Source organism: Gymnoscopelus microlampas (genome assembly GCF_963454915.1).
Source record: "Gymnoscopelus microlampas genome assembly, chromosome: 18".
NCBI lineage: Eukaryota > Metazoa > Chordata > Actinopteri > Myctophiformes > Myctophidae > Gymnoscopelus > Gymnoscopelus microlampas.
Window position 1 is genome coordinate 43,696,780 of NC_139955.1, and position 27,443 is coordinate 43,724,222.

At 43.5% G+C, this 27,443-nt stretch overlaps 1 protein-coding gene across 1 annotated transcript in view; it reads left to right on the forward strand.

Annotated features, from left to right (window-relative positions):
- Positions 1-246: 246 nt before the first annotated feature.
- The window catches only part of LOC311034076 (small ribosomal subunit protein mS39-like), a gene marked incomplete at its 5' end in the record, with an annotated part of 33,643 nt that continues 6,446 nt past the window's right edge, over positions 247-27,443 (forward strand). The window contains 22 exons of the mRNA XM_084041819.1: positions 247-329; positions 419-481; positions 1,605-1,657; positions 3,588-3,627; positions 3,826-3,871; positions 4,530-4,598; positions 5,352-5,456; positions 7,148-7,271; positions 8,728-8,834; positions 9,171-9,344; positions 13,182-13,242; positions 15,819-15,901; positions 17,684-17,828; positions 18,878-18,928; positions 20,341-20,433; positions 20,665-20,693; positions 21,473-21,579; positions 21,898-21,976; positions 22,944-23,034; positions 23,957-24,042; positions 24,535-24,674; positions 27,321-27,362. Of these exons, the coding sequence (XP_083897945.1) occupies positions 247-329; positions 419-481; positions 1,605-1,657; positions 3,588-3,627; positions 3,826-3,871; positions 4,530-4,598; positions 5,352-5,456; positions 7,148-7,271; positions 8,728-8,834; positions 9,171-9,344; positions 13,182-13,242; positions 15,819-15,901; positions 17,684-17,828; positions 18,878-18,928; positions 20,341-20,433; positions 20,665-20,693; positions 21,473-21,579; positions 21,898-21,976; positions 22,944-23,034; positions 23,957-24,042; positions 24,535-24,674; positions 27,321-27,362 (1,871 nt within the window). The remainder of the gene's footprint in view (positions 330-418; positions 482-1,604; positions 1,658-3,587; positions 3,628-3,825; positions 3,872-4,529; positions 4,599-5,351; positions 5,457-7,147; positions 7,272-8,727; positions 8,835-9,170; positions 9,345-13,181; positions 13,243-15,818; positions 15,902-17,683; positions 17,829-18,877; positions 18,929-20,340; positions 20,434-20,664; positions 20,694-21,472; positions 21,580-21,897; positions 21,977-22,943; positions 23,035-23,956; positions 24,043-24,534; positions 24,675-27,320; positions 27,363-27,443) is intronic.

A 27,443-nucleotide genomic window follows, 5' to 3' on the forward strand; every position in this document is an offset into this window, starting at 1 on the left:
GTGTCTTTTAAAAAACATAAAAAATTCACGGTCTTATTTTGAAGGCAACCGGAAATCTTATTTCTGCTAGCTCGAAAACCAGAAGTCCAATTTCTGCTCACGGAACGGAGCTACGCTTTGATCTCTCCGCAGAGCGGTGCTGTAGTTCCAAACATCCGGAACTATCTCTTTCAGATTAGTCTCGCGTTACCAGACTGTTGCCTCCCACAATTTACAATTCCTCCCAGGATGCCTTGCGGTTCCAACATGGCGGCGGCAGGAGGCAGGCATGTAGGACATTATCTGTTCAATAACAGCAGGATTCTGAGAGTAAATAACCTCCAACTGAGGTAAGACTATTATTATATGTTGTTATTATTATTGTTACGTAGTCATTATTATTGATATGTAGTTGTTATTATTTTTATGTGTATAACAGGCATGTAGGACATTATCTGTTCAATAACAGCAGGATACTGAGAGTAAATAACCTCCAACTGAGGTGAGACACTTGTTATTATTTGTAGTTATTATTATTGTTATGTAGTTATTATCATTGTTATGTGTATAGCAGGCACGTAGGACATTATCTGTTCAATAATAACAGTTAAATAACCTGTCAGTATCTTACCTCTCAGTAAAAGAGGTAAGACTATTATTATATGTTTTTATTGTTATTATTATTATTATTATTATTGTTATGTGTTGAGTAGGAATACATGGTGCTTCATGTTTGTGTGTGTGTGTGTGTGTGTGTGTGTGTGTGTGTGTGTGTGTGTGTGTGTGTGTGTGTGTGTGTGTGTGTGTGTGTGTGTGTGTGTGTGTGTGTGTGTCACTGGTTCTCAAAGTGGGGTCTGGGGACCCCCAGGGGTACTTAAGGGAGTTCCAGGGGGTCCCCAGCTAAATGATGGATAGGATCCAAATGAACCTTTATGGGTCTGTAACTACATTGATTTTACAATATAAATTGGGGTCCCAGAGATAGTAATGCCATAAAATGGGAGTCCGTAGCCCTAATGCATGTCAAACTGGGGGTCCTTGAAATTAAAATGGTTGAGAATCACTGCTACAGAGCCATAAAAATCTTCTCTTACGGGGGTCCCTGGGATATCTTTTCAAATGGGGGTCCGTGGGCTAATAAGTGTCAATTTGGGGGTCCTTGACATTAAAAAGTTTGAGAACCACTGGTGTGTGTGATGTGTTTTCTGACAGCAAGCATCCTCTGACTGACAGGAGGTCAATCATATTAATAATAACCAGTGGTGGAAAAAGTACTCAAAAGTAAAAGTATCAATACTGCAATTGTAGAAGTACCCCGCTACACTTAAAAGTCCGGAATTCAAAATGTATTTGAGTAAAAGTACAAAGGTATTGGTATCAAAATGTAGTTAAAGTATCAAAATGTAAAAGTACCAAGATGAAAATAGCAGATCTACAAGCTCACTCTCTACAAGCTCACAACTTGTAGAGAGTGCTGTCCTAAATTGAAATAAAATAAGCACCTATTGAAAGACAAAAGTGTGACTGCTGACCCAAAAAAAAAAAGAAAACCTGACAGCAGCACTAAAACAAAACTACTTCTTGATTATTATGATATTTATCTGTGTTTTTATTATTGTCTCCAGGAGCTTTGTTTGGAGTCCTGTCACGAGACAACAGACTGCCACGGCCAAAACAGGTAAACATACACTGTCCGTTCATGAAAATGATATATAGTATTGTATTGGAGAATTGGATATATTGCCCAGGTGAACAATGAATTATCATTTTGTCCAATGCCAATCCCTTTTCTTTCTTTTTTTTTAAGAGTTCTAGCATAGCTAGCTTATACATAGCCCTAGAATGTCTGTGATCTTACATACATTTCATGTATTCCAAATGAGTCGTTTCACATCCCTACCCCATATGTTTGTGCTTCCCCAAACATCGACTGTTTCCAAAGCAAGTTTTCATATGTTCAGTCCAGCAGTCAGGTTTGGCCTCTTCGCTGGCAGACAATGTTCTCTGTGTGAAACTCGTGGAAAAGTGGAGATATTTTACTAAACACACGTTTTCTGGTAGAACTTTAAAATGGATATGAAACTAGAGGACAATATCTGACTCCAAGTCTTAGGAATTCATTATTGGGTGAGTACACATGCATGCGGAGATCAGTCTGCTAACCGTGGGCGGATGGGACCGATCTATGGCTGTGTATTTGGAATACATGAAATGCATGTAAGATCACAGACATTCTAGGGCTATACAATACAATGTTTTGATCAATATTTTGCCAAACAGTGCAACATATTCTAAAAAATCAGAACATTCGACTTACATGCAAACCAATATAAATAAAGAAGTAACAAATATACAATGAACAACCAAACAAGTATGAGACACACATGAAGTAAACTGCTATTTTAGCCGCCTGGCAGCTCAGGCACAAAATGATTTTTAAAAATTGCGCATTTTTCTTATAAAAAAAAAAATCAGTACAAATCGGCCGTAGAACTGCCATTACTGAGGTCGTCAAAACAGTCAAATAATGATGACAGCTATATCATTACATTACATTACAGTCATTTAGCAGACGCTTTTATCCAAAGCGACTTACAATAAGTGCATTCAACATAGGTAGGGAAACAAAGCTACTAATCACCAGTAGTCTTAAGTGCATTTTCTGCTAAAACAAGCAACCAAGAGTATACCTAGCGCTAAGGTAAAAGTGCAATATATCAGCTACCTACTTTCTTAAACAGATGAGACAAATAGCAAAATCAAATGAGCAAGAGCTAAAACAAATAAGTGCATTGACTAAACAAGATCCAATAAAACAATACAACAATAAAGCAAGAGTTTGTACAACTAGTTAACAACAAGTAGGCAAGACGGAAGAGGAAGAGGAAGAGGAAGGGTAGTGTATCCTGAAGAGGAGGGTTTTCAGCCTTCGGCGAAAGATTGGGAGTGACTCTGCTGTCCTGACATCAGTGGGGAGTTCATTCCACCACTGTGGGGCCAGAACAGAAAAAAAGTCGTGACCGTGTAGATCGGCCAGAAGGACCCTTGAGTGACGAGGCAATCAGTCGCCCGGGGTGGCAGACCGAAGTGGTCGGGCAGGGGTGTAAGCATCGACCATAGCCCGGAGGTAAGAAGGGGCTGTTCCTTTCACTGCCCTATAGGCTAGCACCAGGGTTTTAAACTGTATGCGAGCCGCTACGGGGAGCCAGTGTAGAGAACGGAGAAGGATAGTTGTGTGGGAGAACTTGGGGCGGTTGAACACCAGACGAGCCGCAGCTTTCTGAACAAGCTCCAGAGGTCTGATGGCAGATGCCGGAGCACCAGCTATATCGGCCAAACCGATGTATCGGTCGGGCATTAAGCCTGACCGACCGATACATACTTGGTTGCGTGAGCGAGCGGTGTCGGGCTCAGTAAATAGCCGATCTACAAGTTCACAACGCCTCACCAACGTGACGCGTTGTGAACTTCTATATTTGCTATTTACTGCATGCAACACCAGCACGCAACCCAGTATAAATCACGCTTTAGTCGTTTCGATTGTGATTCAAACGTCTGTGTGATGAGGCTGTAGTGAGTGAAGCCAGTTATTGTTCTGCTTTTCACAGAGTCTGCAGACACTGTTGTCCTTCCCAAGAGGAAAACATGGTATGTGTCTGTCTTTTATTGTTGTTGTCATCAGTGTGTGTGCTCTTTAATCTAGTGCCACCCCGTATTCCCAGAATATCAATGTATTGCATTCATGGTGATAACAGAGAATCATGATAACAATAATAGTGCTGTTGTTGTTTAGCCTGTTGCCTCCTTCTATGGTGGTCCTCCTAACTGCTGTTTTTTACTCAACAGGAGCAAGGAGGCTGTACTGCAAGCTCTGGCCTCTACTGTCAGCATGGTCTGTCTGTCTGTCTGTCTGTCTGTCTGACTTTAATGTATGGTTTTGTCTCAACATAAAAAGTGTGTGTGTGTGTGTGTGTGTGTGTGTGTGTGGGGGGGGGGGGGGGGGGGGGCTTTTATTCTCTTGTTATTATCTCTATAAAATACCTTATATTTATACTTTCTAAGATGATGTGCCATTTCAGACAATGTGGTGGCATTTATACTAACATCCCTGTGTGTGTGTGTGTGTGTGTGTGTGTGTGTGTGTGTGTGGTTGTTTTATAGTTAAAAAAAAACATTTTTAGAGATACGTTTACCATTAGAAAAACATTCAGGTCAGGATTAGACATTTAGAGGTTAGGTTTAGGGATTGGAATTAGAGTTAAACGTGATTTATACTTAGTTGCGCGCCAGTGTCATGCACCGAAAAACAGCCGATCTATAAGCCCACAACGCGTCGCAGCGCGACGCGTTGTGGGCTTATAGATCTGCTGTGTTTCGGCTTTAGGCTTACGGTTAAAAATGGCAATATATATATATTTTTTAAATGGCATTCATAAAATGGCTGTCCTAAAGTATTGGTCTCCTCGCAAGTCTAGTAATACAAACGTGTGTGTGTGTGTGTGTCAGTCTAATGTCCTCTCTCTCTCTCTCTCTCCTCTACTCTACTCTAGGACCATACAGCACATCCATACCAGTTCCAGGATGACCCCTACCTCTCCCCAAGGACCCTTGCAGAGTTTGTACGTCGAACCTTTTTTTGTTTAGCTCTGCTATAGCTATAGCTACCTGGTTGTCTTAGTGTCCTGTCTGAATGTAGTGTGCGGTAAAAGTCAGTGGTTCCCAAACTGGGGCTCGGCCGGGACCCCCCAGTGGCGTCCCCAAATTATTTTAGGGGGTCCCTAGATGATTAGCTTGATGTGCAACATTGTTCTCTCACTCGACAGTAAACAAACCAACATACAGTATAAGTGTATAAAGGCTATCTGCACATTTTTCTAAAGTTACAATTTAATGACATTTTAAGACCTTTTCAATATTGTGAAAATAGCCGATCTACAAGCTCACAAGCTGACCTTGTAGATCGGCTATTTTCACTATTTATATGTGGAACGGAGTCTAACTAAATGTAATGCCTACAATTACAAGTGTTTGTCAGGGTGGGGGGTCCCCAGCTCAAATATGATTATTTTGGGGGGTCCCAGTTCAAATATGATTATTTTGGGGGGTCCCCAGTTCAAATATGATTATTTTGGGGTCGCAGCCTGAAAAGTTGCGGTAAGTCAAGGTAACCCAGAAAAATAAAAGCACACATAAGGCTGGCACGATTACAACATTTAAGTTGACGTTTCATTGTCGTACAAATAATTGCTATTAACCATTTAAATGTGTCTGTTTTTGGCATTGAACATTGGAACACGTGAATACAAATGTAATTTCTGTTAGCCCTACACCACTGCTGCCTGTCTGACAGTCTGTCTCCCTCTCTTCTGCAGAAGCTGTATTCTCTCTCTCAAGAGTCCGGCAAAGCTGCAGCCAAATACTTTGTCGACACCAATCCAAAGTTTTTCACCAAAGACTTTGCTGAGCCCCACATACCGGTGAGAGAGACTTACACACGCACACACGGTGACAGTGAGAATGCTCACAGTACAGCAGTTCTCCATTTAGTTTTAGTCATATTCTAGTCATGTGAAATGTTTTAGTTTTTGTCTAGTTTTATTCGACTAAACATCACGAGATTATAGTCGACTAAATCTACAGTTGATTCAGTCGACTAAAATGTATTGTGGCGGTGCCTTGATGGCGTCGTAATGGCAGATTTTACACTTGGTTGCATGCTGAAAATAGCCGATCTACAAGCTCGCGACGCGTTGTGAGCTTGTAGATCTGCTATTTTCAGAGTGCAACACCCGAGCGCAAACATTACATTACATTACAGTCATTTAGCAGACGCTTTCATCCAAAGCGACTTACAATAAGTGTATTCAACATAGGTAGGGAACAAAAACTACTAATCACCAGAAGTCTTAAGTGCATTTCCTGCAAAAAACAAGCAACCAAGAGTATACCTAGCGCTAAGGTAAAAGTGCAATATATCAGCTACCTACTTTCTTAAACAGATGAGACAAAATAGCAAAATCAAATGAGCACGAGCTCAAACAAATAAGTGTATCGACTAAACAAGATCCAATAAAGCTATACAAAACTAAAACAAGAGTTCGTACAACTAGTTAACAACAAGTAGGCCAGGCAAAGAGGAAGGGTAGTGTTTCCTGAAGAGGTGGGTTTTCAGCCTGCGGCGAAAGATGGGCAGTGACTCTGCTGTCCTGACTTCAGTGGGAAGTTCATTCCACCACTGTGGGGCCAGAACAGAAAAAAGTCGTGACCGTGTCGATCGACCAGAAGGACCCTTGAGTGACGAGGCAATCAGTCGCCCCGAGGTGGCAGACCGAAGTGGTCGGGCAGGGGTGTAGGCATCAACCATAGCCCGGAGGTAGGAAGGAGCTGTTCCTTTCACTGCCCTATAGGCTAGCACCAGGGTTTTAAACTGGATCCGAGCTGCTACGGGGAGCCAGTGTAGAGAACGGAGAAGGATAGTTGTGTGGGAGAACTTGGGGCGGTTGAACACCAGACGAGCCGCAGCTTTCTGAACAAGCTCCAGAGGTCTGATGGCAGATGCCGGAGCACCAGCCAGGAGGGAGTTGCAGTAGTCCAGGCGGGTCTAAAATAACTTGTCTTAGTTTTGTTCCTCCACTAGTCCCTCCTTAACATTTTAGTCTGTTTTTTATTTGTTGACGAAATTGTCAATATATTTAGTCTTAGTTTTAGTCATCGTAGCTTAGTTTTTATTTCGTTTTAATTTAGTTTTCGTCAGTGAAAAAAGGTAGTCGACCAACATTTTTTGTCATAGTTTTAGTCGACGAAGTCAACACTGCATTACAGTTAGATTTGTTCAGCATTAGGCATTTAGCAGACGCTCTTAATCCAGGCATGTTACGTTAATCATGCACCATTCTGCAACATGAACTTTTAGGCATATTTAATAGTGTTATTACTGCCTGAAGATTATTTAAGAAAATGATATATATCGTCTTTGTCGGGGGGGGGGGGGGGGGGGACCGTGTATGTCCAAAACTGTTACTTCTCGGGACTAAAAATAAAAAGTAGCAGATCTACAAGCTTTTTACAAAAAATAAAAAAATATTTGGGTTTCTGCCCCGACAGTGACAAATCTGATGATATATATATTACCGTGTGTGTGTGTGTGTGTGTGTGTGTGTGTGTGTAGTGTCTGATGCCAGACACGGTGTCCCTGCGTCTTGAGGAGGTGAGTGAGGAGGCCTTGAAGGAGAGGATCAGCCTGAGGAAAGTCACAGCCGCCATCGACATGTACGATCAACTGCTGCAAGCTGGTGAGCACAAGGATGGATTCAAGTGGTAGTAGTAACCAGTGATCAATACAACGAATGACCTAAAATGGCCAATCTACAAGCTCTCAACACGTCGCTGTGGTCAAACTAGCAATAGAGCGCCCGCTGGCCTAGCGGACGGTCCAGGCGCATACCACATAGGCTGGTAATCCAGTCTGACAGCGCGTTGCGGGTTCGACTCCCCATCCCGACGGCCTTTGCTGCCTGTCACCCCCCCCCCCATCTCTCTCCCCATTTCCTGTCAGCCTAGTTTCCTCTCAAATAAAGAAAAAGGCCCAAAAATATAAAAAAAATAAAATAAATAGCAATAGAATGAATTGAATTGAGGGCAGCGGTGGCCTTAAAGGCTAGAGGAGCGCGTTTGTAACCGAACGGTTCCGGGTTCGAAAGTGAAGCTACAACACCGCTGACTTGCCCTTGAGCAAGGCACTGAGCCCCCAACTGCTCCAGCGGAGCTGCTCAGTGGCCAACAGCATGAGACTGTGGTTGTACTGGTCAAGGTTTTAATGTGTGAGCGTTAGTGATGTGCGGGTCGGGTTTTTTCATGACTCGCCCCGCCACGGAACCCAACCCGCCTCAACCCGCCCCGCGAACCTATATATAAATCTATGGCTCAACCCGCCCCTTGGTGGGGAAAAAAAGATAATCATCATCATAATAGCTCAGATTTATAGACCACCGAAGTCCTGACGTCACTCGTTCATCCCCAGGTTCGTAAAGTAATTTTGCTATGGAGAATAACATTGTGTCATCTTAGAATCGTCTCATATAAGAATTGTGGTCCAAAAATAAACAAACTGTCTCGGCGATATTGTCAGGGAGGAGGTGCTGTATCGTTTATGATAGTCAGTCACTTATATTTGATACAGTCTGTTTCTGGCGAAAATTTAACTAATTTGGCGGAAGTAACATTATCGTTTTCTCACCGTCAGTTGATGCTTCATATCCATAAGAGTCAAACCGCCGGGGTCATTTGTTTATTTTTGGAACACAGTTCTTATTTGACGCGATATTAAAGACGTCTATGGGATTCAGAATGGGGGTGGAAAACCGTGAACCAGGTAGACAAGCCAAGGATGTGTAAATTACGTCAGACTTCGGTGGTCTATATAGCGCTCTTTTAAGTACCCAAAGTTGCTTTAAATGTCTACAGTAGCACAACATTGTCATGGGCTAAATAAACGAGCATGTTGTTCAAAATAGTTTTGTTTTTGTTTTTTATGCGTGTGAGAGCGGCTGTATTAATTTATTTATTAAGTAGCCGTGTAATAAGCTCCGCGTCGGTGGATAATCACCCTGTGGGGCTTTAATTTTCAATAATGACCACCTCCGCATACATTATCCCTTGCTTATTTCTCTCACACACACACACACACACACACACACACACACACACACACGTGTCATAAGTCTGTTGTCCTCCAACCCAAATCTCCAGGAGCAGTCATCTCCTTGGAGACGACCCATGACCTGCTGGACCTCGTCTGTCTCTATGGCGACAGAGACCCTCTGCAGGAAGGGGGAGGACCTGAGACAGAGGAAACGGTGAGATGTCCCTCCCCCCACGATCCCATCCATTTGAAACATCCCATTAGTAGGCGTGGCTGCCGCTCAATGTTTAGGTTAGGTTTTAGGCGTTGGAATTGGAGTAAAACATGATGGTTGGTTGCGTGCCAGTGTTGTACATCGAAGAATAGCCGATCTACAAGCCCACAACGCGTTGCACGCTTGTAGATCGGCTATTTTTCGGCTTTAGGCTTACAGTTAAAAATGCCAAAAAATGAATACGCTTATGAATGGCTTTCATAAAACCGTCCTCCTAAAACGTTACTGTCCTCACGAGTATAGTAATAAAAAACCTGTGTGTGTGTGTGTTTCCAGGCCCAGGAGGAGTCCGGGGAGGAGGTGAGGAGGAGAAGAGGAGGAGGCAGGCCGCGTCGGGCCTCAGACTTCCCGCCGTGGAAAGACAACAACAACCACGCAGAGAGGATCTTCGGCCTGCTGTCCGAGAGAGACACGGCATGCTACTCTGCTCTGATCAGAGGCATGGTGAAGGTATAGGACCCCCCCCCCCCCCCCCCCCCCCCCTGTCGGACCCCCTGGACCTCTCCATCGACAAAGCACACGAGAGAGAACCCAGTTATGAGTTTCAACCAGGCCCTCAGAGTTGCTGAGAAACATTGAAGCTGCCACCCCAGTGGCCAAAGCTGGAACCGCAGGCGGGGCGAAATACATGCACCAGCAAAAAATACTGAGATATTTATATATGCAAATATATCTATCTATCTATCTATCTATCTATCTATCTATCTATCTATCTATCTATATCTATATCTATATATATATATATATATATATATATATATATCTATATATACATTTCTAAACCCAAAACCCCCCAAAAAAACCTGCCACTGTGTGGGACTAAACACAAAAACAACATATCAATGTCACTAACAAGACACGCCACAACGTGCAGAATTACTACGCGCAGTCTGTAGGCCACTTCATACTGCTCAGCACACATCTGCCCCCTCGCAGCATAATTAATTGCGGCCAACACAAACTCACAACATTACAGTCGGCCATGTTGTTCCTTAGCGTCATCGCCGACCACCGCCCAACGAGACCCAAGTGAGGTCAGACAACACACTCCATATTTGGGCATAGCTCCATTGGGAACATCTCCTATTATGGCTTTATATAACCGCCCAACGAGACCCAAGTGAGGTCAGACAACACACTCCATATTTGGGCATAGCTCCATTGGGAACATCTCCTATTATGGCTTTATATATTATAGAGACCAACAAACACAAAGCCCCGCGCAGCGGCTAGGGGGGAGGGGCGCGCAGCGCCCCGACCCTCTAGTATATATATACATTTCTAAACCCAAAACCCCCCAAAAAAAACTGCCACTGTGTGGGATTAAACACAAAAACAACATATCAATGTCACTAACAAGACACGCCACAACGTGCAGAATTACTACGCGCAGTCTGTAGGCCACTTCATACTGCTCAGCACACATCTGCCCCCTCGCAGCATAATTAATTGCGGCCAACACAAACTCACAACATTACAGTCGGCCATGTTGTTCCTTAGCGTCATCGCCGACCACCGCCCAACGAGACCCAAGTGAGGTCAGACAACACACTCCATATTTGGGCATAGCTCCATTGGGAACATCTCCTATTATGGCTTTATATAACCGCCCAACGAGACCCAAGTGAGGTCAGACAACACACTCCATATTTGGGCATAGCTCCATTGGGAACATCTCCTATTATGGCTTTATATATTATAGAGACCAACAAACACAAAGCACCGCGCAGCGGCTAGGGGGGAGGGGCGCGCAGCGCCCCGACCCTCTAGTATAATATAATATAAATATGTAAACATATTATACATAAATACATATGCATTTACATATGAATATGCATCTCGAGTGTATTTAATAAATATAAATATAAACACAGGCTCGTTCATGGAGGTAGGTTGTGACCTAGGACGCAAAAAGGACACCAGTGCGCATGCTCATAACTCAACGTCTCAAAAACGCCTCAATAGTTCTACTTCCGGCAGGCTTCCGGGTGCTTCAAAACGCCACTGAGCACTTTCATTGGAATGAATAGCTGGGGGCGGGGCAATCCGCCCTCTAGTTATATTATACCTCTATGGTTTCAACGTCATAGTGTTCCAGTTCCAATTGTGTCTGAAAACACCGCTTACTGCACCTTTTTAACACATTGAGTGCCAGGTATTATTCTCAAAATCATCCTCAGAGTGCCAGCGTTTTTTACCGTTTATTGGCGATCTTTTTTTAGAGCTGCAGAAGCCACAACGAGGACCCGGATGTAAACAAAAGGTGTCTTGGGCGATGGCCAAGGGTCCCGTCTAACGACTGGAACAATAACATTTCTACCGCGATCCGCCATTGCAGAGAGATCGCCCGTCGAACAATGGCTTGTTTTGACCACAAAAGAAGGAAAGGGAGATATGGACCTTTTGCTCAAGATCCCATCATTGGGGCGGATGCACGTCCGTTTTTTTTTTTATGATGTCACATCCGTCCATTCCCTTTTAAAGGGTCCTCGGATCATTCCTAAGTTGCGCCCTACGTTAGAGCTCCCTCTGGTGGAAAAAACATATTTTAAACGGAATATTCTGTTTATGACACTCAATGTGTTAACTAAAACAGGGGTTGACACTAAGGTCTCAGAGGCACTTTCATGTTCTACTTGACCAAAGGTCATGCCACTTTGCCCGATAAGTAAATCGCCATTATGAAATGATAGGTAAAATTTGAATTACCATTCATTCATTTTAACTTATTTTTTACTTTCTACTTTCTACTACGAATTCTGGGCCTGCACACGATATTCACAATGTCATACCTCAATATTTATGCCAAATAAATATCTCAATCAAACTGTTGCGATCCCCACTCAAACGCACTTGCCCGTAGGGGCAACCTGAAAGCAAGCTCCACTTGCCCGACCGTTTGATTAACCTGCCACGGGCAGTCGGGCAACCGTTAGTGTCAACCCCTGTAAAATATTTTCTTTTTCTTTTGTTTTTTCAGTCAACCTTTATTTAAGATTCTCGGAGAGATCATTGAGGGAGACCCTCATTTACAATGATGCCGAAATTACACACACATAATTAACATAAGAACGTCAAGAAAAAACAAACAAAGTTGACACAAACAGTTAAAACAGTTGCATACAGGTAATGCACTGTTATTTTCTCCGTTCTCTGCACTGGCTCCCCGTAGCGGCTCGCATTCAGTTTAAAACCCTGGTGCTAGCCTATAGGGCAGTGAAAGGAACAGCTCCTTCTTACCTCCGGGTTTTGGTCAATGCCCACACCCCTGCCCGACCACTCCGGTCTGCCACCTCGGGGCGACTGACTCCCTCCCCACTCAACGGTCCTTCTGGTCGATCGACACGGTCACGACTTTTTTCTGTTCTGGCCCCATAGTGGTGGAATGAACTTCCCACTGATGTCAGGACAGCAGAGTCACTGCCCATCTTTCGCCGCAGGCTGAAAACCCACCTCTTCAGGAAACACTACCCTTCCTCTTTGCCTGGCCTACTTGTTGTTAACTAGTTGTAGGAACTATTGTTGTATTGTTGTATTGGATCTATTAGCTCGTGCTCATTTGATTTGGCTATTTTATCTCATGTGTTTATGAAAGTAGATAGCTGATATATTGCACTTTTACCATAGCGCTAGGTATACTCTTGGTTGCTTGTTTTTACAGGAAATGCACTTAAGACCTCTGGTGATTAGTAGTTTCGTTCCCTACCATGTTGAATGCACTTATTGTAAGTCGCTTTGGATAAAAGCGTCTGCTAAATGACTGTAATGTAATGTTATTATATAAATTCCTAAAATGGCCAATAGATGCTAGGGTATTCAATTTAAGCTCTTGTTGCAAGAATTTCCAAAACTCGGGTGCGCCAAAGCTGAAAGCAGTCTTTCCCAGTTCCGAACTGGCAAAAGGAACCAGGAGGACTAGCCAATCGCTGGAGCGAGTTAGAATGTGACGAGGTTTCTGACGTAGCATGGAAGAGATATAAGGTGGTAATTTTCCAACCAGGGCTTTATAAATAAAAAGGTGCCCCTCTCAGTCAGAGAAGACCAGCCCACCTTATCATGCAGGGCACAGTGATGAGTGTTGTAGTTATTATCACCAGTAATAAACCACAGAGCTGAGTGGTAAACTGAGTCCGGAGGCTTCTCCTGTCCAATTCTGTGTTGCTATTTTGTTAGCTTTAGTTCACTTTAATAACCTTGGTGTCTGTCTGTCTGTCTGTCTGTCTGTCTGTCTGTCTGTCTGACTCACTCTCTGTCTGTCTGTCTGTCTGTCTGTCTGTTTCTCTCCAGCATGGAGCCTACGTGAAGGCATTCAACATTTACACAGATATGCTTAACAACAGATTGACAGGTAAGTACCCCATCAGGGTGGTCAATAGTACAATTAGCTTCTCAGGACTTGAATGGAAATACAAATTGTAACTTAAGGTCTGCAATCCTGAGCTGATTTCAATGAATTAAAACTCCAGCTTCCGCTCTGACCCGTGCTATGGGGGCCACGTGGCTCAAGAACCTTACTTTTAGGGATGGGACAATAATCGGGATTATCGTTTATCGTGATTAAAAACGCTCACAACCATCGTATCGCGGAGATTTTTAAGTTATCGTGAAATTGTCCTTCATCATCATACACTAGGATGAATTAGCTTTTGTTGAGCTGCAAATTCAGTACAACTTCCAAAAATAGGAGATCGACAAGCTCGACGTGAGCTTGTAGATCGGCTATTTTTGGTGAGCATCCCCCCCCCCAGAATAGGGATGCCTGGGGGTTCAAGTGGTTAACAAAAGTGGCATATACTGTATAAAAGTTTTAAGTATATTTTGATTATCGTGATAATATTGTTAAAGGACAACCTTGTTTTTTTTACAACCAATGTTTATGTTTTAGCTTGTAATTAAAGTAAATAAAAGATGAGTGTTCTTTTTTTTTTCATTTACTGCTTTCTATAGTTTTAGCAATGTTCGCGATCTTTTTTTTTACAGTGGGCGGGGGCATTCGGGCAGGTGGCTAAATGTGTCTCTTTTTTTTTTTACACAATAACCCGGCGATTTCTTTATTATTATTTACAGTAGCTCTTCTAGCCCCCAATAACTCACATCTTGCCATCAAAGACCACGGGACCTTTTTTATTGTGTAAAAAGAATACATATTTAGCCTATATGGACATATTTAGAAACCTTGGTTGTAAAAAAAACAAAGTTGTCCTTTAATATTGACTGCCAGAGTTTATTCATAATGTACTCACCCCTGTGCCAGCGATTTGCGTGTTTTTTTATTTTGTAATTTTTCATTCAAATAAATTGTCTGAGTGCGGTTTTAAACACATACGACAAATCTGCCAGTAGAGAGCAGCAAATAGACACCTTGATCATTCTCCGATCGGCCAAAATTACGATGTGATACACGACGGCGATGACTGTTCGTCACCCAGACTATAGATTGTAGAAGTGGACCTCTATTTTTATACCGTGTGAAAAAAACATGTTTTTCCCTATTCTGGCCGAGAATTACCGGGGGGGAAAAAAAATGAAAACCGGAAACGGAATCTGCGTCATGAAACCGGATCCCGGTGTGGGTGAAGTAAGTGGAACTCCAAACCTAGAATGAAAAATAAGCAGAATAGCGCGATCACAGATTAAACCCCAATTAATCACTAGATCGCATTAATGCGATCTTGGCGGACAAGCGCGCTATTTATTAGATCGCATTAATGCGCGATTGGCTGTATATGAGTTAATCGCAACAATTTTTGCCACAATAATCGTGACATGCAATTTTCAAATCGTCCCATCCCGGAATAAAAACACACAACCAGTGGTCCGGGAACCACCAGTGGTCCTTTGGGGTGGTACCAGGGGGTCCCCAGCGAAATTAGTTAACATATAGCGTCAGAATCATTTCAACCACTTAGCTTTGGCTATTGAAAAATAGCAGATCTACAAGCTCATAGCGCGGCACCGAGTGCCGCGCTAAGAGCTTGTAGGTCTGCTATTTTTGAAAAAAATCTCGAAAATGTGTGCAAATCTTTGAACATATTTATTGTAAGAGAACATTTTTAACTCAAATCTTTGCTTCTGGGGGGGGGGGGGAGTCCCTGGAACAAAACATCTGATGGGGGTCCGCGGCTGAATGTATTTCAATTTAGGGGTCCTTGGCATGAAAAAGGTAGCCTGGTAAACCCTCCCTCCGGAAATCTCATTTCCATTTGATTTCAGGAGTGAGTCTGGCCTGATCGCCCATTCTGCAATATTGGCTGTGGGCTGGAGTTGGGCGGGAGTAATACCGTTGACTGACAACCCCATCAGCCAATGATCGTTGTTCCCCTTCAGCCAATCAGCAGTTCATTTTTACCACCTCCGACTAATGTGACGCAACGGGACTTTTGAGACGGCCATGCCCAAAATAGGTTGCCTTATTCGGAGACATCCGTGTCACTGCCCGCCCCTGCCGGTTCTCTAAATTTTTATTTTTAAATAGGCTCTGTCATGATTAATTGACCACATATATGAAGTTAAACAACTCGATTCTATCCAAGCGATATCTTAAAAGTAAATTCCGTGCCTCAAAAAAGAAGTTTGAGACTGTTTTAAAACCGAAGGTAAGAAGTGAAGGCACGCGCACAAACAACAATGGCTGCCGTTCGTCTTTTGTCGGCTGCACTCAGGCTGCACTCGGCTTCATTCGGGCTCACTCGAACTCGCCACCTGATTGGCCAACTGTCGCTGTCAATCACAGAACGATGAGCGACGACGCTGATAGGCTCGGTTATTTGGTAATGCGCTATAAATGCCCATACAAGCCTTCATGCCAGACTCACTCCTGAAATCAAGTGGAAATGAGATTTCCGGAGGGAGGCTTTACCAGGCTATGAAAAAAGGTTGAAAACCACTGATCTAACTGACTCATGTCACTCCTCTCCTCTCCAGGTGATATTCATCTTTTCAACGCACTGATCGGAGCTGCTCCATTGGTCAGAGAGAAATACAACGAGAGATGGGACCTCATTACCGTAAGCCTGATTTACAGCGGTGTAAAGTAACTAAGTACATTTACTCAAGTACTGTACTCAAGTACAATGTTGAGGTATTTTTTACTTTACTGGAGTGTTTCCAATTTCCAACGCTTTTGCTTCTACTCCACTACATCTCAGAGGCAAATATTGTACTTTTACTCCACCACAATTATTTGAAAACTTTAGTTACTTGTTACTTTGCAGATATAAATTATTATATTATAAAACATACATCAACCACTTCAGCCCTATTTTATACATAGGCTATTTGAAAATGGCAGATCTACAAGCTCACAACGCGTTGTTAGTACTTTTACTTTTGGTACTTTAGTATATTTTTATGCCACTACTATTGTACTTTTACTCCAGTAAAACTTTAATGTATGTCTATTAATTTTACTATTCTGGAGAATCAATGTAGACAGGGACGTGCACAGATAGACTCTAGGTGCTGCTAGAGCACCTGCCCTTTGCCCTCTTGACCAGAAGTGCCCTTTTGAAAAAGTTTTTTTTTTTCAGTTTACAGCAGGGGTCTTCAACAGGGGGTCCTCAGAGTTACTACAGGGGGTCCTCAGAGTTACTACAGGGGGTCCGCCAAATCTTTATGTGATATGATTTTTCTTTTTTACCATAACCACTCGAAACCTAGCATCCCTTTTCTGAGGAGAACTTTAGCCAAAAATAGCAGATCTGGGCTTGTAGATCGGCTATTTTTGGCAAAGAGGTATAGGTGTAGAGGGAAAAAAGAGCAGACCAAGTAAACAAAAAAAAGTTTAATTTACTTGAGCACCTGTCCCTCTAAATGTCTGTGCACGCCACTGAATGTAGCATTATATATATATGGTTTGGAATTTATTCTCAAACATCGCTCAGGTAGTGCAACGGTTTGCAGTTATAAAGATGTGATCTTGAGAACCATGAAAAACAAGAAGGGGTCTCACAACTCACTTTAAAATGATCCAATCTTTATTCACAGCAGCAGCAAAAAGAATTAACAATGTTGCACCTTGCAGCCTTTTTCAAGTTCCAAACTTGAAACTTGAAAAAGGCTGCAAAAAGACAGCAAAAAAAGTTTGCACGAGCAATTTGGCTCAGATGTGCATTCATTTTGTCTTTGAGTGATCTTGAGAACCACAAGATCACAACAAAACTTAACCCATTTAGACCTGAGGCTGATTCTAAAAACGCCTTCTCAATCCTGACCTAAGTTTTCAGGAAACATTTTTTACAACAAATGTACTATGTTGCCATGTACTGTACATAGCAACAAGAACCCCAAAAAAGGGTTCCCGTTCTGAAAGGTATAGTTTATAGATAGGGGTTCCCGCCCAAAATGGGTTAAATACAATAATGGGGGGGATTTCACTTTTATGTTAACTCATTCAGTGCCTGACTTATTTCTGGTTGTGTTGTTGTCCCAGTGCCAGAGCCAAAAAATCATTGTAAAAAAAAAAGTGCTTAGGAGCCGAGATACAGCCTTTTTCAGTAAGAAGAAAAAAAGTTAAAATAAAAAAAAAACGTCACGTGGCGCTCAGGGCTTAACAATGGCGATTTTTTTAATGACGTTTTAGATGTCATGTGGCACTGATGAGTTAATTTTGTTCTGCAGGTGAGATGATTGCCCTTTTGAAATAAATAGTTTACATTTGTGTGTGCGTGTGCGTGTGTGTGTGTGTGTGTGTGTGTGTGTGTGTGTGTGTGTGTGTGTGTGTGTGTGTGTGTGTGTGTGTGTGTGCGTGTGTGTGTGTGTGTGTGCATGCGTGTGTGCGTGTACTGTAGGAGCTGTTGAACCAGATGAAGGAGCACAAAATTCAGCCCAACCTGCTGACTTTCAACACCATTCTGAAATCTCTGAGGCGCTGTGGCTCTCTAGCCAAAGCCATGAGCCTTCACACACTCAGTGAGATGAAGGCAATGGGGATAGGTTGGTATACACTCACGCACACACACACACACACACACACACACACACTCACCATGACTAATGTCGCAGGCAACACCATCACAAAATATCACCGGTCGTGGCACATTTTATGCCCCACTGCAGTGGCGTGCACAGACATTTTGAGGGAAATTACACTTTTTTTTGTTGACTTGGTCTGCTCTTTTTTCCCTCTACACCTATACCTCTTTGCCAAAAATAGCCGATCTACAAGCCCACAACGCCTCGCAGCACGAGGCGTTGTGGGCTTGTAGATCTGCTATTTTTGGCTAAAGTTCTCCTCAGAAAAGGGATGCTAGGTTTCGAGTGGTTATGGTAAAAAGAAAAATCATATCACATAAAGATTTGACGGACCCCCTGTAGTAACTCTGAGGACCCCCTGTTGAAGACCCCTGCTGTAAACTGGAAAAAAAAGGGCACTTCTGGTCAAGAGGGCAAAGGGCAGGTACTCTAGCACCACCTAGAGTCTATCTGTGCACGTCCCTGCTAATGTCGCAGGCAACACCATCAGAAAATATCACCGGTTGTGGAATTAGCACATTTTATGCCCCACTGGATGCATTCATAAATGCAACAAGGCTTTCCAAATGTAAGGTAACAGGCCCAATGTTGTATTTTAAATCAAGAAAAATCTATCAATCAATCAATCAATCGTGTAAGCATTCTCCGTTCAAAATAGCCGACAGCAGTTGAACTAATAAATAAAAGCCGATACCAATATATTCCGATTTTAAATCTTCATGTTAATATCGGTCGGACAGTGGTGTAAAGTAACTAAGTACATTTACTCAAGTGCTGTTCTTAAGTACAATTTTGGGAATATTATCTGACATCTCCAGTGACAACTCACAGAATTGTGTGTGGGGCAGGAATTAATTGGCATAGCAACTAAATTGGGGCGAAAAGGGGGTAAAAAAAAATAAAAGCAACCCTAAATGTTCTAAATGTCAATACAGCAAAGCATTTGATTTGAAAAAGAACCAGTGCAAATAGATGTGTTTGTTTGTTTGTGTGTTTGTTTCTCGGCCCAGCACCCTGCCTGGCATCGTTTGACCATATCCTGGCCATCTTCTACAGAGGAGGTAAACCATTGTGACATTTCACTTGACCATTCATTGTCGCGCAAATAATTGCTTAGCGATTTAACGCATTGAGTGCCAAGGACGTAGATCTACGTTGTTTCAAATCGGGAGGGAGGGAGAGGGAGAGACTATAACAGAGTCAGGCTAGCGTATTTTCACAACAAAACAGATGCAGATGCACAACACCGCCGTCTCCATCTATTTATAAACTCTTTGGATATAGCCAGCAGAGAAGCAATTATTATAACCTATATAACAGACAAGCGTATTTTGACAGCAACAGGAAACAGCCAACGAATGGAGACCGTCGGGGGCGTGGTTTGCCCAAAGCACTGGTCTTGTCCCAAATCACGCACCACTGACATACGTCAATGACCTTTTGAACTTTTGAGTGGTGTAAAGTAACTAAGTACATTTACTCAAGTACTGTACTTAAGTACAATTTTGAGGAATTTTTACTTTACTGGAGTATTTCCAATTTTCTGTACTTTTACTTCTACTCCACTACATCTCAGAGGCAAATATTGTACTTTTACTCCACTACAATTATTTGAAAACTTTAGTTACTTTTCAGATTTAATTATGATATTATGAAACATACATGAACTACTTTAGCCCTATTTTATACCTAGGCTATTTGAAAATAGCCGATCTACAAGCTCACAACGCGTCGCGATACGACGCGTTGTGAGCTTGTAGATCTGCTATTTTCAAACATTTTAGTACTTTTACTTTTGGTACTTTAAGTACATTTTTATACTAATACTTTTGTACTTTTACTCAAGTAATTTTTTAATTCTGGACTTTTACTTGTAACAGAGTACTTCTATATTGCAGTATTGATACTTTTACTTAACACATCGGGTGCCAGCATTTTTTCATAACAACTTACCGTGGGTGCCAGCATTCTCCCCATTGACTGCGCTTTGCTGTTTAAAGCTTCCGCGTGCGTTACAAGCAAATCCACGCAAAAAAAAGCATCGATTCATGCTGTGCCATGAGCCTGGCTACAGGCTGGAACCATAACATTACCCTGGCGAGTTACAACGGGGGGGGGATCGCGCATGACCGGTTTTCCCCACAGGAAACAGATTCGGAGATATAGGCGTTTCAAAGTAGGAAATAGACAGGAAGCGGATGGGGGGGAAAAAAAATTGTTTCCGGTGAGCGATCTGGCACTTCCTTCGCAGGATTACAATGGGTGCTCCCAGAGCTGCTCTAGCCCCGCCCGCGCGGAGAAAAACAAAAAAAACAAAAAGACTAAACTCACGGTTCAGACCGTGTTCGGCACCGAAGCAGCGGAAGCGCTACTATGTAAACACACGGTTCAGACCGTGTTCGACACCCGATGTGTTAAGTAGAAAATGTGAGTATTTTTTTACACCACTGCTTTTGACCTCTGTCCACTGCAGCCACCCCGGCCCACAGCCACACCACTGACATACTGCAAGAGACCATGCTGGAGGTGGCAGGAAAGAGCTTCACATGCCAGGACCCTGATGACGGTAATTTGTGCCCGTGTGCCCGTGTGTGTGTGTGTGTGCGCATGTGTATTACTCAGTGGTGTAAAGTAACTAAGAACATTTAGCAAGTAGCAAAAGACTAGGACGAAAACTAAATTAAAAATTGTTGTCAAAATCAACACTGCATCAAAATGGAATGGTCAGTTGGGGAAGAAAGTCTGTCATATTATTGATCTCGTTCTCTTTTGCTGTCTTTCTGCATCGTCTCTCCAGTCAACTTCTTCTCCAACGCCATGAGAATAGTAAGTCTGTTTCCCTCTGAATTAATAGCCACTGTCTACAACAGGGGGTCTTCAACAGGGGGTCCTCCGAGTTACTACAGGGCGTGTGATATCTGTGTGATATGATTATATATTTTTTTACATTAACCACTTGAACCCTAGCATCCCTTTTCTGAGGAGAACTTTAGCCAAAAATAGCAGATCTACAAGCTCACAACGCCTCGCACTGCAAAGCGCTGTGAGCATGTAGATCTGCTATCTTGGCAAAGAGGCATAGGTGTAGTGTATCCACAAGTTCCCTTGGGCGCTGTGGGCGTCACTTGCTGTCGATTTTCATATAGGTATCGGGGATCAAATCGACAGGAAGTGATGCGCCCAACGCCCTAGGAAACTTGTGGATGGGGGGGGGGGCACAATTTCATACAATATAGAGGGGGTCCCTGATTCATCTCTCTCTTGGCTAGGGGGTCCTTGGCCTGAAAAACTTAGATTTTTTGGGGGGGATTGTCAAACTTTCTTTAAGACCTGGAACGCCATCTGTGTCACTTTAGATTTCTTTGGCTATTCAAAAATAGCAGATCTACAAGCTCATAGCGCGGCACTCGGTGCCGCGCTATGAGCTTGTAGATCTGCTATTTTTTAATATCTTCTATTTTTGAATATCTTTTTGAAAATCTTGATTTGAAAAAATAAAAAAAAAATAAAAAAACTTTTAGGATTTAGAAAACCATTTTTAAGAATCGCCTCAGGTCTTAATGGGTTAAACGAATCTGTTGAACTGAGTGTGTTTTTAATGCCAGTGTCTAGACACTAAAGACACGGAGCAGGCCTACAGACTGCACAGCCTGATGGAAGTAGGTGAGAACTGGAGGCTTCTGGGAGACTCCTACCAACAGAGTCTTTACTAGTAAGTATAAACCAAGACGGAAATATAGCAAGACTCACAGTCTCCGGTTTATTTCCCGTATCTGCGTGACGTAGGTGGACGCCTTTTTAGGGGAGATTTTATTTGAAAATAGCCGATCTACAAGCTCACAACGCGTCGCATCGCGACACGTTGTGAGCTTGTAGATCTGCTATTTTCAAATAGCTGATGTATGTGTTAAAGTGCTCATAGTCGCTTCTTTTGGGCTGGTTTTCCTAGACCGGGTTGCTTGTTTCTCTTACAGAATCTGGCAACACTGCTCATGTGTGTGTGTGTGTGTGTGTCTCTCTCTGTCTGCAGCGGCCGTTTCTTCAGCCTGCTGTGCATGATGGAGCACATAGACGTGGTGTTGAAGTGGTACCGGCAACACGTCCCCTCGGTCAGTACACTTTCCTGCCTTGCCCGAGGGTTCCTTGGTATCCGACCCAGGGCATATATATATATATATATGTCACAGGGAAATTGGCATTCCAGGGAAATTGAAAGAGGAGCGCTCGCTTTTAGACGCGGGGCTTCGGGCACGAGGCGGGCCTTTTCGAGACAGGGTTTTTTTTTTTTTTCTTTGATACGAGGCGGCGCGAGGAGGAGGCGCGAAGCGGGGCTTTGATACTAGGCCGTGCGAGGAGGAGGCGCGAGGCCGACCTGGCTTTTGTTGTCCCCCCCCACATAGCAACCAGGAAGCTACGCTATAGGGGAACGCTGAACACGCGTTCACACGAACACGTGATAATAGTTATTGTCCATGACGGAGGCGTGGTGACTCAGCAGAGCTTGAGGCCGAGGAGACGCGCCCGAGCGCCTCCAGGCGCGAGTGCCCGTGCCGACCGGCCGAAGGTCTGCTAGTTGAATCAGCGCCGTCCGAGTTGTAACCCGATAGGGGGAGAATAGATCTTTTTATGGGTTACTAAGTATCCACGACGACACACATGTGTGCGTGTGTGCATTCATTGCCCTCTAGTGTTGGTTATACAGAATTGCCTGGGTGGGTGGTAAAAACAAGCGCTCCTTTTTCAATTTCCCTGGAATGCCAATTTCCCTGTAACATATACACCCAGTGGTGGTAAAAGTACTCAAATGTTTTACTTAAGTAAAAGTATCAATACTACAATGTAGAAGTACTGTGCTACAAGTAAAAGTCCTGAATTCAAAATGTTACTTGAGTAAAAGTACAAAAGTATTGGCATCAAAATGTACTTAAAGTACCAAAAGTACTAAAATGTTTGAAAATAGCAGATCTACAAGCTCATAGCGTCAAATCCGCGGCCAAATACATATCAATTTGGGGGGTCATTGGCACTAAAAAAAACGTTTTAGAACCACTGGCCTAAATGTCTCTTTTTGTGCAGCGCTACTACCCGAGCCCTCAGGGCATGAGGGACCTGCTCCAGGCAGTGGACACGGACGGTCGCCTGGACCTTCTGCCCACCGTATGGAAAGGTAACATCATACACTTAAGAGTATAATACTTATGTCAGTATTTTGTTGCTGTTGCACCTGCCTGCATTCAGGTAGCCTGGTAAACCCTCCCTCCGGAAATCTCATTTCCATTTGATTTCAGGAGTGAGTCTGGCCTGATCGCCCATTCTGCAATATTGGCTGTGGGCTGGAGTTGGGCGGGAGTAATACCGTTGACTGACAACCCCTTCAGCCAATGATCCTTTTTCCCCTTCAGCCAATCAGCAGTTCATTTTTACCACCTCCAGACTATGTGACGCAACGGGACTTTTGAGACGGCCATGCCCAAAATAGGTTGCCTTATTGGGATACATGCGTGTCACTGCCCGCCCCTGCCGGTTCTCTAAACTTATATTTTTAAATAGGCTCTGTCATGATTAATTGACCACATATATGAAGTTAAACAACTAAATTCTATCCAAACCATATCTTAATAGTAAATTCCATGCCTCAAAAAATAAGTTTGAGACCGTTTTAAAAACGAAAGTAAGAAGTGAAGGCACTCGGACAACAACAATGGCTGCCGTTCGTCTTTTGTCGGCTGCACTCAGGCTGCACTCGGCTTCATTCGGGCTCACTCGAACTCGCCACCTGATTGGCCAACTGTCGCTGTCAATCACAGAACGATGTGCGACGACGCTGATAGGCTCGTCAGTTTGGCGTACACAGCCAATATTGCAGAATGGGTGTTCAGGCCAGACTCACTCCAGAAATCAAATGGAAATGAGATTTCTGGAGGGAGGGTTTACCAGGCTAGCATTCAGGCTCTGTTTTTTCCAAATCCTTCTCTCTTCTCTCTTCTCTCACTCTCACACTCACACTCACACTCACACTCACACTCACACTCACACACACAATGGCAGTAATTGGTAGTTCATTTTTTTCTTCCGGTGTGTTTTCTCAGATATCAGGGCCCTTGGTCATGACAACAGGTCAGAATTGGTGGAGGAACTGCTGGCTCTGATGGCCAGAGAAAAACACAGTCCCGAGGTGAGAAGGGAAGCCATGAATGTTGACACAGACAGACAGACAGACAGACAGACAGACGGGTACAATGGGTACTCTGCCAACGGGTGTTGTGTAACTGGCTGGGGTATGCATCGTTCCCGAGTAGGCTGGTGCCCAAAACACTGATCTACCCACCTCTTCAAGAAACACTACCCTTCCTCTTTGCCTTGCCTACTTGTTGTCAAATATTTTGTTCCAGGGACCCCCCCCCCCCAGAAGCAAAGATTTGAGTTACAAATGTTCGCTTTGAAAATATCTATATTCAAAGATTTGCACACATTTTCGCGATTTTTCAAAAATAGCAGATCTACAAGCTCATAGCGCTGCGCTCGGTGCCACGCTATGAGCTTGTAGTTATGCTATTTTTTGAATAGCCAAAGAAATCTAAAAATGACACACGGATGCGTTCCCGGTCTTAATGGGTTAACACTGGGGTGTGTGTGTGTGTGTGTGTGTGTGTGTGTGTGTGTGTAGGTGCAGCAGTCCTTTGCAGCCTGTGCTCTGGACATAAGGAGTGCGTACGAGGGGGACAGGAGCAGGCTGGAGTGGAGCAACTCTTCTCTGTCCCACGCCACCGTCCTGCTGCTACGAGCCACCAGGACCCAGCAGGCCTGGTGAGGAACACGCCCGTCATCATGACATTTTTTACTTAAAGGAGTAGTTAACAGTTTTCAGAAACTTCAAGTTGCATATAACGATGCAATGAGAATTCTACTCAAAAGGCCTAGAATAGATGGAGCAGCGCGAGTGAAATGTTTGTGGCTGCAAGAGTCAATACTCTCCAAGCTGTTCTTAGGAATCTAATGCACAGGTTCATGTGCCGTTTGGATGAGTCTGAGAATAGCATCATTGTCAATATACTGTAAATGACCCTGTGAAGAGTTGCACCAGGTACTCCTCTAGTCTTAGGAGAGACATTGGCTTACCCCATTAAGACCTGGAACTGTGTCATTTTTAGATTTGAGCTAAAAAGTATTATTTTACACTTTGGGCTATTCAAAAATAGCACATATACAAGCTCATAGCACGGCACCGAGTGCCGTGCTATGAGCTTGTAGATCTGCTATTTTTGAAAAATCGTGAAAATGTGTGCAAATCTTTGAATATAGGCTATATAAAGCGAACATTTTTAACTCAAATCTTTGCTTCTGGGGGTCCCTGGAACAAGATATTTTGATGGGGGTCCGTGGCCAAAAACATATCATTTTGGGGGTCCTTGACATGAAAAAGATTGAGCACCACTGATATAGAAACATACGTTTTTCAGAAAACTATTGAGGTTTAGGAGACATGTAGAATTGGCTTCAGGTCTCAATGGGTTAACCATAGACATATAAAGGTAGACGCCTCCTTCGGCTCTGAGGCGTGCGTATCTCGGCCGTGCTTCCACTTCCTTCCGCTTCAGCAGGGCAAGCTGGAAACGTCCGTGTGCGTCACAGAAGGGGGGGCGTTCGGTAAGGCCAATCAGAGGCAGGTGGGGCGGGTCTTTTCTTTAAGAGGCAGCCGCGCAGCAACTAGTCAGTTAGACGCGCTGTGATTGGCCAGTAGTCAACGCGATGTGATTGGCCAGTAGTCAAACAGCCCTGCGGAAGAGCCTTGTATTGAGATACCAGTCGCTCCAATGAACTGCAGAGGCCAATGAGGTATCTAGCTTTCTATGTGAGCTTAACTGCTTGTATTTATAACTGTCCCAATTTATTGTGTAAAGGACTGTTTTTAATTCATGTTCATTGTTGTAGTGTGTATTTGTATGCATATATGGACCTTGAGTCTGCAATAAAGACATTCATTCATTGACCCCCCAAAAAACGTATTTTCTATCAGATACACACCCCATGAAGCATTGAGTTCATGGGAATCTTTTAGTTTTTTTGTCGCATTCCTAAGCCAATAATTTGATGACCGACGGTCTCACCGGTAGGAGACTCAAAGAGTCTCCTTTGAGTCTCCTACCGCAGTGGTTCTCAAACTTTTTCATGTCAAGGACCCCCAAATTGACACTTATTAGCCCGCGGACCCCCATTTGAAAAGATAAGCCAGGGACCCCCATAAGAGAAGATTTTTACGGCTCTCTTGCAGTGATTCTCAACCATTTTAATTTCAATGACCCCCAGTTTGACATGCATTAGGCTATGGACCCCCATTTAATGGCATTTCTATCTCTGGGACCCCAATTCATATAGTAAAATCAATGTTAATTTAACTCTTGAGAGTGTCCAAATGGAATGGGTCCATTTGGTTCCATTTGTTACAGACCCATAAGGGTCCATTTGGTTTCTATCCATCATTTAGCTGGGGACCCCCTGGAACTCCCTCAAGTACCCCTGGGGGTCCCCGGACCCCATTTTGAGAACCAATGTCCTATCGGATACATTAGCATCTTTCCGCCGGTAATCAAATTATTGGCTTATAGCAGGGGTCTTCAACAGGGGGTCCGGGACCCCTAGGGGGTCCTCAGAGCTACTATAGGGGGTCCGCCAAATCTTTGTGTGATAGGAATTTAGTTTTTTTTACATTAACCACTTGAGCCCTAAAATTCCTTTTCTGAGGGGAACATTAGCCAAAAATAGCCGATCTACAAGCTCTCAACGCCTCGCGCTGCGAGGCGTTGAGAGCTTGTAGATCGGCTATTTTTGGCAAAGAGGCTATAGGTGTAGAGCAGCGGTTCCCAAACTTATTTAGCTGTGCACCCCTTATTACATCCTGACCTAGATGACGCACCCCCCGGGGCGTCATCTAGGCAAACCAATTAGGTTGGTTTGCCTAGATGGCAGGTCACGCACCCCCTGGTGGGCGCTCGCGCACCACAAGGGGTGCACGCACCACAGTTTGGGAACCCCTGGTGTAGAGGGCAAAAATAGCAGACTAAATAAATAAAAAAACTTTAAATTGAAACACAATATTATACAATATAGAGTAGGGGGTCCCTGCTTCATCTCTCTCTCAGCTAGGGGTCCTTGGCCTGAAAAGGTTGAAGACCCCTGGCTTATAGGAATGCGACAAAAACCCCTATCAATTACGCACCCCATTCAATGCTTCATAGGGTGTGTAATTGATAGAAAACAAGTCTTTTTTTGGTTGATCTACTCCTCTAACATTTAGGTGTCCAAACAAACGATTGTGATAAACGATACAACGTGTCACAATGCGTCGCGTCACTATTTTATTTAATTATTATTTTTTTTTTATCATGATTCGATTAAAGTTGATTAGTTCAATGAACTGTTGCACCCCCCTGATCTGTGTTGGTTTCTCCACAGGGAGATGCTAAAGCGCTTCAAGACTGAGAACAGAGTTCCCACGTGAGTATGAACAGTACATGCATTTCCTTTTGATCTTTTTTTCCTGACTCCCCCCTCATGTACCCCCAGGGATCCTTGAGG